General features: G+C 38.6%; 1 protein-coding gene across 2 annotated transcripts in view; it reads left to right on the top strand.

Moving 5' to 3' along the window:
- The window catches only part of ANO6 (anoctamin 6), a 218,840-nt gene extending 203,729 nt beyond the window's left edge, over nucleotides 1–15,111 (top strand). For both annotated transcript variants that reach the window (XM_081249034.1, XM_081249035.1), the window contains 3 exons: nucleotides 144–346; nucleotides 1,820–1,925; nucleotides 11,883–15,111. In XM_081249034.1, the coding sequence (XP_081105160.1) occupies nucleotides 144–346; nucleotides 1,820–1,925; nucleotides 11,883–12,089 (516 nt within the window). In that variant the 3' untranslated portion in view covers nucleotides 12,090–15,111. The remainder of the gene's footprint in view (nucleotides 1–143; nucleotides 347–1,819; nucleotides 1,926–11,882) is intronic.
- Nucleotides 15,112–16,672: the final 1,561 nt, after the last annotated feature.

Genomic DNA, 16,672 nt, shown 5'->3' with positions numbered 1-16,672 from the left:
ATTTGACAGGAAACAATTAAGGTTTCTGAGTCTTTAATTTAAAAAAAAATCAACTGATGAAAATGTAATTCTGGCATGTCGGTTAACCTTAGCTATAAAGGCTCTCAATTAATACCCCCTTTACTGTTTTCTTCCCAACATAGGCCATGATCATTGCTTTCACATCAGACATGATCCCCCGCCTGGTGTATTACTGGTCCTTCTCCGTCCCGCCCTATGGGGACCACCCACACTACACCATGGAGGGATACATCAACAACACTCTCTCCTACTTCAACGTTGCCGACTTTAAAAGCAAAAGCAAGGAAAATCCGTACACTGAGCTTGGTGACTATACCACATGCAGGCAAGTTCTGCTTATAAGTGTTTAGAAATGCACTTCATCTTTTAAAGGACTTTTATTGTAATATAATTCTATTTGGTATCATTTAAATAAAATTGCTAAAGATGTTTTTTTCCTAGCTTTCTTTTCAATCAGACTTTTAAAAGGATGGGATATAAAAGTTAATACAGACCAGGGTTAGAACTTTCAAGCCAAACCATAAGGAAAGGTTTTTAAGTGAGAGTTTCAAATGATTACAGGAAGACTGATCCAGGGGGAAAGTCCTATATCTTAGAACTGAAGAAATTCTAAGAGTTCCAAAAAGCAAGATAATTCAGTTGTTATGACTAATGTGTTATTCAAGCACAACCTGACGATACTGAGTGATGACAAACTAGTATGTACCATCACTTAACAAAGCAACACAAAGACAAAAATGTAAATACCTCACCCTGGCCTAGCAGTGTTCTCTAAAAGTGTTCCAAAGCTCTCTGCACTAATATTAATGACTAGTAAGATCAACTGTGGACAGTGCACACTTAGTTTTGTCAACTAAGTTACTAACTGAAAAGTTTGTTGACTGCATGTCGTAGAGTTGTGCGTGTGTGTGTGTTTTTTTTCAATCAAAGTCTTAAACCTAAAGGAGGCTTTAAAATTCATTTAGTTCAACTCCTCAAAGCCTTCTCTGATTCACATTCTCAACAACACAACCAAGAAACCAGAGATAAGCCCCAAATAAATGTTTCCAAGTTACACATAGTAAAGCCTCTTCAGAATCCCTCATTGAATCTGGTTACTCTTACTTTACATAGTTCTAAAGAGTAATTAAACTAGGCCTAATAGGTAATAGGCAGAAAATGAGAGATGTGCTACCTGAGGGAAATACACTAACAGCAGTAGCATATGATATCTGACAACAAGGAAATTAAGTAAGAAAATTCTAAACTAGGTTAGTATTCTCTGTAGAGAGAGATAGCCTCATAGCTGAGTGAACCCTGATGACACCATTATATAAATAAATTTATAAGCATGTTTCTGAAAATATGCTAACTTGTTTTAGTTATACTCTTTTGAGAAAGCAGGGATAAAATTTAAGGTATTTTTGTTCTTTTTTACAAAGATGGAATCCATCATTACCATCATCTTCCTCTTGTAAGTTAAATGAAGTATTACTGGAGTAGTTATTTCAGGGTTTTGTCATCAAACTAAACTCTTGGAGAAACTTGGGAGTTCCCTGCTGGCCTAGTAGTCAGGATTCCAGGCTCTCACTTCTGTGGTCCCGGGTTCAGTCCCTGGTCAGGGAACTGAGATTCCCGCAAGCCATGCCATGTGGCGTGGCCATAAAACAAACAAACAAGTAAACACTCTTAGAGAAAATTTACATGATGTCCAATTTAAAAGAGTGTTGCATGAAGTATGACCTTTTTTAATGGGCCCTTGTTTACAGCATTTGATCAAAAAGAATTATCTCCTGAAATGTCTCCATCTCATTTCCAGGTATCGTGATTTCCGGTACCCTCCTGGACACCCACAAGAGTATAAACACAACATTTATTATTGGCATGTGATCGCAGCCAAGCTGGCTTTTATCATTGTCATGGAGGTAAGAAAAGTATACTCTGAAATAGTTTATGAAGCAGTATATTTGCAGGCTTTGTGTTGCCTCTTCTGACTTAAAAGGTACAGTATGTTATCTCTTGCTAATAATTATTTTATAACATTTATTAATAAAATTTGACCTGAGAACAGTAATTAAATGAAGTTGGTTGGGCTTCCCTGTTGGTGCAGTGGTTAAGAATCCGCCTGCCAATGCAGGGAACATGGGTTCGATCCCTGGTCTGGGAAGATCCCACATGCCGCGGAGCAACTAAGCCTATGCGCCACAACTACTGAGCCTGAGTTCTGGAGCCCGCGAGCCACAACTACTGAAGCCCGTGTGTCTAGAGCCCATGCTCTGCAACGGGAGAAGCCACCGCAATGAGAAGCCCGTGCACCGCAGCGAAGAGTGGCCCCCACTCATCACAACTAGAGAAAGCCTGCGCACAGCAACGAAAGCCCAATGCAGCCAAAAATAAATAAATAAAAATAAATAAATTTATTTTTTTAAATAAATAAATTTGGTTAACTCCTTTAAAAGTTAAAGGCATGTTGTATGCTAGGGGAATTCAATTCCTTTCAGTTCAGTATTAATTGAAGGCCTTTTTATTTGGGGCACTGGGCTCCATATTAGGCTATGAAGGGGCTTATTCAAGACAAATAAGATATCATATTTTCTCTGGAGAAACTTTTATTGCTATAATATTTTTATTTGTATTATTTTAATTGAATTTTCACAGTATACCTTCTTACTATAGTTTTTTACATCCCTGAAATTTACCAGCTATGAAAAATTACTAAGGCAGCTATAAATTTGAAATTGATCTAACCAACTTTACTTCTTACACCGAGTGAATAACTACTACTTAATTCCAAAGATTTGAAAGTTACTTCATTGGTGTGGTCAGTTAGGATTATATTTAGCTGCAAGAAACAGAAAGCCCATCGATAGTGGCTTAAACAAATAGGAGTTGATTTTTCTTACATAACAAATTTCACTAGGAGTAGGTGGGTGCTCCTGAATCAACACCAGTTCACTGATGTAAGGACTGTATCTGATTCTCTAGGTTTTCTCTCATTGCATGTCACTCTGTGGTTGTAATATGACTACTGCAACTCCAGGTAACACATTTATGTTCTAGGCAGGAGGAAGGAGAAGGGTGATGCTAGCCAAATCTTTTCCTATTTGTTAGGAAAGAAAATGCTTTGCCAGAAGCCCCCAGAGCAGACTGTCACCTGCATCTCATTGGCTAGAACTACAGCAAATGGCTCCTTATAGCAGCTAAGTAGGCTTAGACAGGAGGTGTTTGGTTTGCTCTGAGTAGAATCAAAATTTGTTAGCAAGAAAAAAGTGGGACAGGCTACCTGGCTTTGATAATTTTTCTAGTATTTTTTTAAGCAGTTACCAAAAATTAACAGAAGAAAATAGTTCATCATTAGTCCACCATCATAAGTGGATTCCTGAAGTACAGTATCTGATATATCAGCAAGTCACTAGTTTATATTCAAATATGTAGTTGCCAAAGTGTTTTGATTTCTACTTTTGATATCATGGTGGACTAGATGCTGTGAGGGGCCATCTCACTACAGAACATTTAGAATCAGTTAAAAACATAATTTCCTTTGCAGTTTTGTGCTTACTAGAAGGAAAGAGAATATACAAAGAGGAAAACACCATGATTGCCTGAAATAGAGCAGTGAGCACCTCTGAAGTTCAGGACTGCTCTGAGAACAAGTGCTGTTATTAGTGTCTCCACCTAAAAGCCCAAGGAGACCAAGCCTTGGGTCAGCAGTGCAGTAGAAAAGCTGAACTTGAGACTCTTGGATTCAGCCAGGGACCCCACAAAAGGCTAAATATGTCTCCAAGCAGAGGGAAATGCATATCTTCTCTGAATGAAAGTATCCTTAATTTAGACCCCGGTTTTTTCCCAGATTGAGATAAGCAAATATGAGCTATCAAAGATCAACAATGACAAAGGGGAAATTAGAAAAAAAAAGAACGAAAAACCAAGAATGAGATTTAGCCAAAAAAATTAAAAAATAAAATCTGAATTGGATCATCAATAACTTTTTTTTCTTTTTTTTTTTTTCTTTTTGCGGTACACGGGCCCCTCACTGTTGTGGCCTCTTCCGTTGCGGAGCACAGGCTCCGGAGGCGCAGGCTCAGCAGCCATGGCTCACGGGCCCAGCCGCTCCGCGGCATGTGGGATCTTCCCGGACCAGGGCACAAACCCATGTCCCCTTCATCGGCAGGCAGACTCTCAGCCACTGCGCCACCAGGGAAGCTCCATCAATAACTTTTAAGAGTTTGAATTATCAGATAAGGAATATAAATTAACCATATATGAAAATATTTAAACAAGTAAATGACAGAGCCAAAAATGAACAAACAATAAGAAACTAAAAAAATTATAAGGCAATTTTGAAAAATAATGAAAAAGAACTTTTAGAAATAAAAATAGTTGTTGAAATGAAGACATTAACATCTGGATAAAACAAGTTTAGGCAAATCTGAAGAGAGAATTCGTGAACTGGGAGACAAATCTGAAAAAATTACCACTAGCACATCACAAAGAGAGAAGAAAATGGAAAAATTTTTTTAAAAAGAGGTTAGATATGGAAGACAGAATGAGAAGGACTAACTTTCCCAAAAAATCATAGAAGAAAAAAATGGATAACTGAGGATATGCAAATCTGAAGAGTCAGTGGATAAAATTTTTGCAGCATAAGTGACAGACATCTGTTCACAAAGAAGAAAGCAAAACAAATATCAAGCAGAATAGATAACAAAGAAGTCAATATTTACATGCACTGTAAGGAAAATGCAGCACACTGAATATAAGATCTTAAAAGTAACCTGAGAAAAAAGACAGATGACTGACAAAGAAAATTAAGATTAGAATGAGAGTAGATGTTTGTTTTTAATTGTTGTATAGTTGTTTCACAATCTTGTGTTAGTTTCTCCTGTACAGCAAAGTGAAGTACAGTTCCCTGTGCTATACAGCATGTTCTTATTAGTTATCTATTTTGTACATATTACTGTATATATTTCAATCCCAATCCATGTGTTTGTTCTCTACATCTGTGTCTCTATTTCTGCCTTGCAAACTGGTTCATCTGTACCATTTTTCTAGATTCCACATATATGCGTTAATATACGATATTTGTTTTACTCTTTCTGCCTTACTTCACTCTCTATGACAGTCTCTAGGTCCATCCATGTCTCTGCAACTGGCCCAGTTTCATTCCTTTTTGTGGCTGAGTAATATTCCATTCTATACATGTACCACATCTTCTTTATCCATTCATCTGTCAATGGACATTTAGGTTGTTTCCATGACCTGGCTATTGTAAATGGTGCTGCAAAGACTATTGGGGTGCATGTGTCTTTTTGAATTATGGCTTTCTCTGGGTATATACGCCCAGTAGTGGAATTGCTGGGTCATATGGTAGTTCTATTATTAGTTTTTTAAAGGAATCTCCATACTGTTCTCCATGTGGCTCTATCAGTTAACATTGCCACCAACAGTGCAAGAGGGTTCCCTTTTCTCCACACTCTCTCCAGCATTTGTTGTTTGTAGATTTTCTGATGATGCCCATTCTAACCAGTGTGAGGTGATACCTCACTGTAGTTTTGATTTGCATTTCTCTAATAATTACTGATATTGAGCAGCTTTTCATGTGCCTCTTGGCCATCTGCATGTCTTCTCTGGAGAAATTTCTGTTTAAGTCTTCCGCCCAATTTTTGTTAGGTTGTTTGTTTTTTTTTATATTGAGCTTCATGTGCTGTTTATATATTTTGGAGATTAATCCTTTGTCCATTGATCCGTTTGCAAATATTTTCTCCCATTCTGAGGGTTGTCTTTTCGTCTTGTTTGTAGTTTCCTTTGCTGTGCAAAAGCTTTTAAGTTTCATTAGGTCCCATGTGTTTATTTTTGTTTTTATTTCCATTACTCTAGGAGGTGGGTCAAAAAAGATCTTGCTGTGATTTATGTCAAAGAGTGTTCTTCCTATGTTTTCCTCTAAGAGTTTTATAGTGTTCGGTCTTACATTTAGGACTTTAATCCATTTTGAGTTTATTTTTATGTATGGTGTTAGGGAGTGTTCTAATTTCATTCTTTTCCATGTAGCTGTCCAGTTTTCCCAACACCAAGACTGCCTTTTCTCCATTGTATATCCTTGCCTCCTTTATCATAGATTAGTTGACCATAGGTGCATAGGTTTATCTCTGGGCTTTCAATCCTGTTCCGTTGATCTATGTTTCTGTTTTTGTGCCAGTGCCATATTGTCTTGATTACTGTAGCTTTGTAGTATAGTCTGAAGTCAGGGAGCCTGATTTCTCCAGCTCCGTTTTCTTTCTCAAGATTGTTTTGGCTCTCTGGGGTATTTTGTTCCTCTCTACAAATTTTAAGATTTTTTGTTCTAGTTCTGTAAAAATTGCCATTGGTAATTTGATAGGGATTGCATTCAATCTGTAGATTGCTTTGGGTAGTACAGTCATTTTCACAATATTGATTCTTCCAATCCAAGAACATGGTATATCTCTCCGTCTGTTTGTGTCATCTTTGATTTCTCTCATCAGGGTCTTATAATTTTCTGCATACAGGTCTTTTACCTCCTTAGGTAGGTTTATTCCTAGGTATTTTATTCTTTTTGTTGCAGTGGTTAATGGGATTGTTTCCTTAATTTCTCTTCCTGATCTTTCATTGTTAGTGTATAGGAATGCAAGAGATTTCTGTGCATTAATTTTGTATCCTGCAACCTTACCAAATTCATTGATTAGTTCTAGTAGTTTTCTGGTGGTATCTTTAGGGTTTTCTATGTATAGTATCATGTCATCTGCAAACAGTGACAGTTTTACTTCTTCTTTTCCAAGTTGTATTCCTTTTATTTTTCTTCTCTGATTACCATGGCTAGGACTTCCAAAACTGTGTTGAATAATGGTGGCAAGAGTGGACATCCCTGTCTTGTTCCTGATCTTAGAGGAAGTGCTTTCAGTTTTTCACCATTGAGGATGATGTTTGCTGTGGGTTTGTCGTATATGGCCTTTATTATCTTGAGGTAGTTTCCCTCTCTGCCCACTTTCTGGAGAGTTTTTATCATAAATCAGTGTTGAATTTTGTCCAAAGCTTTTTCTGCATCTATAGAGATGATCATATGGTTTTTATTCTTTAATTTGTTAATATGGTGTATCACATTGATTGATTTGCCTATATTGAAGAATCCTTGCATCCCTGGGATAAATCCCACTTGATCATGCTGTATGATCCTTTTAATGTGTTGTTGGATTCTGTTTGCTAGTATTTTGTTGAGAATTTTTGCATCTATATTCCTCAGTGATATTGGTCTGTAATTTTCTTTTTTTGTAGTATCTCTGTCTGGTTTTGGTATCAGGGTGATGGTGGCCTCATAGAGTGAGTTTGGGAGTGTTCCTTCCTCTGAAATTTTTTGAGAAGGTTGGGTGTTAGATCTTCTAAATGTTTGATAGAATTCACCTGTGAAGCCATCTGGTCCTGGACTTCTGTTTGTTGGAAGATTTTTAATCACAGTTTCAATTTCATTACTTGTGATTGGTCTGTTCATATTTTCTATTTCTTGCTGGCTCAATCTTGGAAGATTATACCTTTCTAAGAATTTGTCCATTTCTTCCAGGTTTTCCATTTGATTGGCATAGAGTTGCTTGTAGTAGTCTCTTGTGATACTGTGTATTCCTCTGGTGTCCATTGTAACTTCTCCTTATTCATTTCTAATTTTATTGATTTGAGTCCTCTCTCTTTTTCTCTTGATGAGTCTGGCTAAAGGTTTATCACTTTTGTTTATCTTCTTAAAGAACCAGCTTTTAGTTTTATTGATCTTTGCCATTGTTTTCTTTGTTTCTATTTCATTTATTTCTGCTCTGATCTTTATGATTTCTTTCTTTCTACTAACTTTGGGTTTTGTTTTTCTTTCTCTAGTTCCTTTAGGTGTAACATTACGTTGTTTATTTTTCTTGTTTCTTGAGGTAGGATTGTATTGCTATAAATTTCCCTCTTAGAACTGATTTTGCTGCATCCCATACATTTTGGATTGTCGTGTTTTCGTTGTCATTTGTCTCTAGGTATTTTTTTATTTCCTCTTTGATTTCTTCAGTGATCTTCTGGTTATTTAGTAGTGTATTGTTTAGCCTCCATGTGTTTGTGTTTTTTACATTGTTTGTTTTTCCCTGTAATTTATATCTAGTCTCATAGAGTTGTGGTCGGAAAAAATGCTTGGTATGATTTCAATTTTCTTAAATTTACTGAGGCTTGATTTGTGACCCAAGATGTGATCTATCCTGGAGAATGTTCCGTGTGCATTTCAGAAGAAAGTGTAATCTGCTGTTTTCGGATGGAATGTCCTATAAATATCAATTAAATCTATCTGGTCTGTTGTGTCATTTAAAGCTTGTGTTTCCTTACTAATTTTCTGTCTGGATGATCTGTCCATTGGTGCCATTAAGGTGTTAATGTCCCCCACCATTATTGTGTTACTGTCAATTTCCTCTTTTATAGCTGTTAGCATTTGCCTTATAATGAGGTGCTCCTCTTTTGGGTGCATATATAGTTACAATTGTTATATCTTCTTCTTGGATTGATCCCTTGATCATTATGTAGTATCCTTCCTTGTCTCTTGTAACATTCTTTATTTATAGTGTGTTTTATCTGATATGAGTATTGCTACTCCAGCTTTCTTTTGATTTCCATTTGCATGGAATATCTTTTTCCATCCCCTCACTTTCAGTCTGTATGTGTCCCTAGGTCTGAGGTAGGTCTCTTGTAGACAGCATATATATGGGTCCTCTTTTTGTATCTATTCAGCCAGTCTGTGTCTTGAGAGTAGACTTTTTAACATCAATCTCAAAGCCAGAAGAGAAGAGTCTAATATCTTTAAAATGCTAAAGAAGGTAACTGTAAACCTCAAATTATAGCAGAACTTTGAGTAATTGAAAAATCTGTCCCCATTGAAAACACCAAGCCATATGGCTTTCTAGGAGAGTGAAACCAAACTTTCTAGAACAGATCATTTCAATATTATACACACTCCTCCAGAGATCAGGAAAAGGAAATACTCTCCAACCCCTTTTAGTTCCTAAAATCAGACAAGATTAGAAAGGGAAGGGGAAATTATGTCAGTCTTACTCAATGCATAGAGGCAAAGATCTTTTTAAGATGTGTGACTGAATCTAGCAATCTGTTTTCAAAAGATGACATCATACCACATTGGCTTTATACCAGAAATGCAAGGGTGGTATAACATAGAAAATCTTCATATCTGTAAATATTACCTACCTCAGAAATGGATGGGAAAAAAAAGAAAAAAAACCTCTTTCCTACATCAACTTTTGCCTCTTTACTATGTAATTCTATCACTTGAACTCACTAATATCTCTCTCAGCTCAAAATATTCTCCACTGTCACACTACCTGACTTACAAGAAACATTTGACACAGCTGATCACTCTTCCTTGAAACTCTTCCTCACTTGGCTCCCAGGGAAACACATATTTTGCCTTTCTTCCTACCTCTCTATGCAGTCCTGTCTTAACTTCTTTGCCCCTCCCTTCCTTCTCTTCTTAATGATCCATGGCTCATTCCTTGGTCATCTTTTCTCTCTACCCACAGCATTGGTGATCTCATGCAGTCCGGAGACTTTAAGTGCTATCTATATGCCAGTGACTCCCTAATGGATATCCCCAGAAAACCTCTCTTCTGAACTCAACCCATCAATCCAACTGCATACTTGACCTTTCTGCTTGGATATCTAACAGTTACCTCAGATCTACTGCCCTAAATTCCCATATTTTCTTAAGTCCACTTTCAATGTTCTTCTCCCTACCATGCACTAAATCTGTTCTGTCCACAGTTTTACCCCCTCTCAATTATGGCAGTTCCATCTCAACAGTTGCTTGGGCCAGAATTCTTGGAGTCCCCCTTGTTTTCTCTCCCCCACTTATTCCACATCCAGTCCTGTTGAGTTTTCCTTTGAAAATGTATCACAAATCTGACCACTTCTTATCAGCTCTGTTGCTGCCGCCCAAGTTAGAGCCACCATCATTTCTTGCCCAAATTAGGGCAACAGTCTCCTAACTGGACTCCCTATTGTCTTCACATCTCACTCTGAGTAAAAGCCCAAGTCCTTATAATGACATACAAGGCCAAACACAATCTAGCCATGCTCTGTTACCTCCGTGATGTCACTTCACTCCAGCCTTCCTGGAATGCACCCTTCAGGCTTCTACCAGATGGACTCTGTTGGCTGTTCCCTTTGCCTAGAATGTCTTTCTTCCTGATGTCTGAATGGCTAATTTCCTCACCTCCTTAAAATCTTTGCTCAATGAGGCATGTCCAGACTGATCTATATAAAATCTATATAAATTTTACCTCCCACCATAACACTCATGATAACTGTTACTCTGCTTTACTTAGCTCATGTCACTTTTTTCCCCATAGCTCTTATCACTTTTTAACACTGTGTAATTTATGTGTTTTTAATTATGTTTATTCTATATTATCTCTATCTTCTTCCTAGGTTAGGGATTTTTGAACAGTGAATAAATAAAAAGGTTTTCAAGCTCATTAGTCATCAGAGAAATGCAAAGTAAGACCAAAGTGAAAGTCCATTTCATAATCACCATGTTGGTTTAAAAAAAAAAATGTGATGGTGGGGCTTCCCTGGTGGCGCAGTGGTTGAGCGTCCGCCTGCCAATGCCGGACACATGGGTTCGAGCCCTGGTCTGGGAAGATCCCACATGCCATGGAGCAGCTGGCCCCGTGAGCCACAATTACTGAGCCTGCGCGTCAGGAGCCTGTGCTCCGCAACAAGAGAGGCCGCGACAGTGAGAGGCCCGCGCACCGCGATGAGGAGTGGCCCCCACTTGCCACAACTAGAGAAAGCCCTCGCACAGAAACGAAGACCCAACACAGCCATAAATTTAAAAAAAAAAAAAAAAAGCTGGTGACACGTACGTGCGCCGAGACAGCGCGAATTGGAGAAAAAAAAAAAAACCTCAATAGGTTACCAGAGTAATTCAAGGTAAACTACAAATAAAGGATAATTGAGACAGAATTTTAAAAAAAAAGAAAAGTGATGGTAACAAGTGCAGACAAGGATGTAGAGCAACTGAAATCATCACACACTGCTGGTGGGAGTGTCAGCTGGTATAGTTGGTACGATCTTGTAAAATTGAACATTCATGTAACAGAGGGTCTCAGCAGTTCCACCCCTAGGTGCACGCTTTTGAGAAACTCACAGGTATTCTCCAGAATCCAAGTGCAAGAATGTTTCTGCCATCATTGTTTCTAATCCAAAAACTAGACACAAACCCAATTCCTTTTGATAGGGGAACAAATAAATTACAGTGTGTTTGCACAATGGAATATTGTATAGAAGTGAAAATGGATTACAGTTATGCACAATAACATTGATGAATCTTAGAAACTAATTTTGAATGGAAAGAAAGCTATTTTCAAAAGACTGTACCATACTGACAGTATCATACTGTTTTTATAAAGCTTAAAGCAAGCAAAACTAAACAAGATACTATTTGAGGATATATACATACCTTGTTAAACTATTCAAAAATAAAAGAAAATTATATACATATACTCACACAGATAGTTTAGTGTTTACCTTTGGGGAAGAGGCCTGGGAACAAGATAGGAAAGGAACACACATAAAAATATCATAGCATCATCAGTGTCATGGTGAGTGTTCTAGATATTAGATGTATTCTGTTCTACATATCAAATAGTATTATTGAAATTTATGAAGTAACAAAATGTAGCACCTTGGCAGAGCCATGCTGTGGTGGGAGAGATTGGGTATACATGATGAATGCCCACCACCTTGTCCTGATACACTGCTATAATGACTAGCAAAAATAAATGGAAGAAACTCTGTGTTCCCCTACTTCTCTTTGTGATTGACATTTTTCTTCTCTCCCTTAGCATATCATCTATTCTGTGAAATTTTTCATTTCGTATGCAATTCCAGACGTATCGAAAATCACGGAGAGCAAGATCAGGAGAGAAAAATACCTAACCCAGAAGCTTCTTCATGAGAATCACCTCAAAGACATGACCAAAAATATGGGAGTCATAGCTGAGAGGATGATAGCAGCAGTAGATAACAATTTACGACCAAAATCAGATTAAGAGCTTTTTGTTCTGAGAAGCACTTTAAAGAATTCAGCTTTATCAAAATATATCATGAATCACTAATGAGAATAAGTTAAATCACTTTGGCAAATATGAGTCTTAACTGTCACCATTTTCATGCAGATTTTTCAGTTTCGGCTAGCGATGTAGGAACTGGAAAATGTAAAATTGAGATCAAGAAGGGCATAAAACTAATCACCAGGAAAACCAAAAATGTTACTTTTTTTGATAATTTGGAATTTTAGTAACACAGAAGAGGTGTCTTTGTGTGATTAAAAACAACCCCTATCAAAGTAGAATGGATTTTTTTCCTCCATTTGATTATTTTCATTCCTTCTGTTCTCAAGCACATGACCTTTTTTTATTTTTAGGCACTGTTTCATTTCTTCACTTTTTGCCAGATCTGTTCCAGAGTTATCTTTCCCTTACAAATACCATCATTAAAGATTAGACATGCTAGCAGTTGTGTGATTAAAAATATCTAATGCAGAATTCAGTTTGAATGCTGTATTAAGTGGCAGATAGACCCAAGACTTCACAATATTTAGGTGCATTATCACATTCCTACAGAAAAAGAAATCTCAGGTAATAAGAGGAAATAGCTTCAGTCTTCATCTTGGCCTATCTTTCCATCTCAGAGAAATACTCTTAATGGATTGCAATGAAGATAGCAAGGTTCTGAGCATATTTGTGCTAATTCACAGTGACACCTTTCATCTTCCAGGAGCACTCCTAGAATGTTCTGTGCCTAATCAATGTTGACTGCTTTGCAAATCTCAAGGGAATAAGATGGCAAAAGCAGGGAAAGTTACAGATTGAAACAGAATTGTGACTTGTATTGATCAGGATAATTAATTTACCTCTTCTGAAGATATGTCATTTCTTGAAAAAAAAATGAAATCAAGTGATTAAAATTACATATTTATCAACATAATGGTTTGGAAAAGATGAGTGCATCAGGTTCCCACCAGTTGCCCTTTATCCATGATATCCCAGGAAGTACAGTATTACAAGCAACCTTATGATTGTCTCACAGCCATTGTGACAGGCCAGTGCTGCGCATGTCAAGAGAACAGCAAGTGCCCTCAGCGTGACTGCACCGTGTTCCTGCGAGGGGTTCTGCACGTCCAAGTGATAGCCTACCAAAGCATCTGCCACAGAGAAGGTAGCTCAGCGCATCCTCCCTTCTCTTACTCCCAGCCCATTAACTTGTTTGCACCTGGGGAGCATTTTTTAGGGAGGGAGAGGGAGAGACAGGAGAATACCTAGATTATTCCCAAAAAAGAAAAGAGACGGGATTTGATTTGAATTTCCAGCCTCCCCTCAAGCCAATCTGGCAATTAAGGGTCAGAAAACAAATTAGTTTGGTCACAAACTCTGCCATCAGATGGAGGTAACTTCCTGCTGAACTTCTGCCCCACCGTGCACATCTTGACCTCGATTTATTCAGCTCCACAGTCTCTACTGTGCTTTACTGTTTTTCGGGTGCCAGGCCCTCTTGTAGGCTCTGGAAAAGACACAGGGCCCGTACCTCTCACCTGTGACTGGTGACAAGGCAGGGCTGGGTGCAGGAGAGGGGGTCTGGCACTGGATTCTTGCTAGATGGGCCACCACCCACTGGGATGCTGCTAAATGCCCAGGTGCCACAGGAGCCAAGACACTCAGAGTCCCAGCAGCAAAGGAAAAGGAAACACTGCTCAGTGAGCATATCTACAGGCTTGTTATAATACAGTAGCTTCACTCCAGTTCACAATTCTAAATGCCTGCCGTGAATGTTAAAAACAAAACAGTATTTCTGTAGGATTCAGCAAAACAGTATTCTGGACTTTTGAATTGTCCCAGTGGATCCGGACCATTTCACTAGCTTTCTTGATAATGTTAATGGTGTGATCAGAGAGTGCTCACAACAGGCCATGTGAGATCTGGCCACACTGGGAGAAAGAAATGAATTTCTTCCGAGTGGGGATGTTCTCATCCCTTTCCCCACTCACCCGGGACACTGCTCCTGGAAGTGGTGCCGATTCCTCTCAATTACCTCTTCTCTTCTCTGAAGTGTAGGAGTAACTCCTAGTGTTGGATATGGCAATTACTCACTGCTTATGGAGTCATAGAAAAGGAAATGTTTTTGCCTTATCTCCTTGTATATAAAATAGAACTTGAAAAGAATTGTTCATTTATGTTTTCATAAACGATCTTTCATAAATCGTCTCCACAGTTTAAAATTTACTTCTGTGGACAGGAGGGAAAAAACCTCTACCCTTTTAAGGCGGCGAATGTGATGTATGACACTGCCAATATTCCCCAAACGGCCAGGTTGTAGTGGAGACCCAGGTTAACCTGTGACACTGACAGTGTTCATGTAAGTCTAGTGCTGACTAGTGGGTAGGGAAGAAAACGTGGGGCTGTGTCTGCAGGCACTCGTGGGCTACATCTGTAAATGTGAGCAGAGGCAGCACCTTGGAAAAATGGATGGGTGTGGCAGTGGACCTATGAAGGGGAAATCTGGGCCTAGACCTGCCTGGTGTTAACCACTAGAGAAATTTTACTTTGTATACTTTTGTGATGCCTGTGAATTTTAGCAAATCAAAGCATTAGACCAAAATACTCAGGAGATTTTTCTTTAAATATCCCTCAGATACTTTAGTTATGTCAATAGGAAGGGAAAGCTTTCATTTTTGTTTGAAAACTAAACAAGATCATTTCGCAAACTTTATCACCAAAAGCCTTCCCTTATAATTGCACGTGCATCTTGAATTTCAGAAAACATTAATTCACAATAGGGGGGCAGAATACGCTCTGTTGTTGAAACACTTCTTGTACCATTTTCTTGTGTCCATATTATATTTTAAGATGTTTGAAAAGTTAAAAGGTATGAACAGCTTAAGTAAAACTGAAATATTCATGATGCTTTTCATACACTGTGGCATAAGATGTAAAGTTTGTAATATTTTGCAAATTTCTGTGCACTTTAATCTTTTATAATTATAAGCAATTTAATAAATTCATTTTTAAAAACAATGTGATCTACTCTGTATGCAACTGTCACAGTGGTCAGAAAGAGAGATGTATATCTATTTACCAATTATGTATCACTCAGATAACAGATGTGCACTTTTATGTGGATTATATCTAAAATTGTATTTTTCATAACCTGCACTTACTTTAAAACATGTTTTTTCTGAGAAAAATTGGGGGCGGGGTTTCAGCCAGGGCTGCTGCAGACAGTTGGGATTGAGGCCTGTACAGGGCACCAAGCCTAGAGACCAGGTGTGCCAGTGTCGGGCTGCAACCACTAGTAGGGAGAGGTGCTTCCTGCTAATTGCATAAAGATGCCTCTGCATTCTAAACATGGGGCATGTCACCTGACATGGGGCAATGACTCCGAGAGAGGTCATGTCTCTAATAAGGCTCAGAAAGGCTCTGTTTGGATCTGCCATGGCCTTGGGTACAGAAAGGGCAAATTATGGAGAAGAACATAAAGGAAAATCTCATTACAAAAAACAACTTTTTTTTTTTTATCCTGGACAACATAAAATCCAGATATTAACTCATTCCATCCTTTAATTTCTTTTCCTTTTTTGACGAGCTTAAATCTCATTAGGCTTGCAGTAAAACTAAGTCAAAAATAGTCCATAACTGGACCAATAGAAGCATTTTCTCTGATTCTTAAATGATGCTCTTGGTATGGGTACGGATGATGTTATTCTTCCCTTCAAGCATTTTAAGTCCAGCAAAGGAGCAACTAGAACTTCTTTAGCAAAGTACCCCCTTCTAATTTGGGGGAAATTATGAAATCTTAAATAACTGGTATTTATCTGACCCCACCAGGTACAGTGCCAGTTGTTTACTTACACATGATCTCACTGCCAACATGATTTTGTTGCAAGGAAATTTTAAGTAACCCTTTAAAAAATGAAAGTACATGATTAAAAAAGAAATGCAACATATTAAAAATCTCAAGTTATACAAGAAGGCTGTGCTGGAAACCTAAGTCCTGCTATCTCCCTAGCTCAGCCTTGCTCAGCCCACTCCCCAGAGGTCCCAGGAAGCCTGACCTAGGGCCATTGGATCAGTCTTTTTGCCCAAAAGAGACTTCAAAGATGTTCTTTGGTTTTAAAAAATCATATTCAGAAATGTGTGGAGGAGCTTCAAGACGGCGGTAGAGTAAAACGCGGAGATCACCTTCCTCCCCACAGATACATCAGAAATACATCTACACGTGGAACAACTCCTACAGAACACCTATTGAACGCTGGCAGAAGACTTCAGACCACCCAAAAGGCAAGAAACTCCCCACGTACCTGGGTAGGGCAAAAGAAAAAAGAATAAACAGAGACAAAAGGATAGGGACGGGACCTGCACCAATGGGAGGCAGCCGTGAAGGAGGAAAGGTTTCCACACACTAGGAAGCTCTTTAGCAGGCGGAGACTGCGGGTGGCGGAGGGAGGAAGCTTAGGAGCGACGGAGGAGAGCGCAGCAACGGGTGCGGAGGGCAAAGCGGAGAGATTCCCACACAGAGGATTGGTGGCAACCAGCACTCAAGAGCCCGAGAGGCTTGTCTGCTCACCGCCGGGGCGGGC

Source organism: Mesoplodon bidens (assembly GCF_964165515.1).
Source record: "Mesoplodon bidens genome assembly, chromosome: 11".
In the NCBI taxonomy this organism is placed as follows: Eukaryota; Metazoa; Chordata; class Mammalia; order Artiodactyla; family Ziphiidae; genus Mesoplodon; species Mesoplodon bidens.
This window is presented reverse-complemented; position numbering and strand designations above follow the sequence as displayed.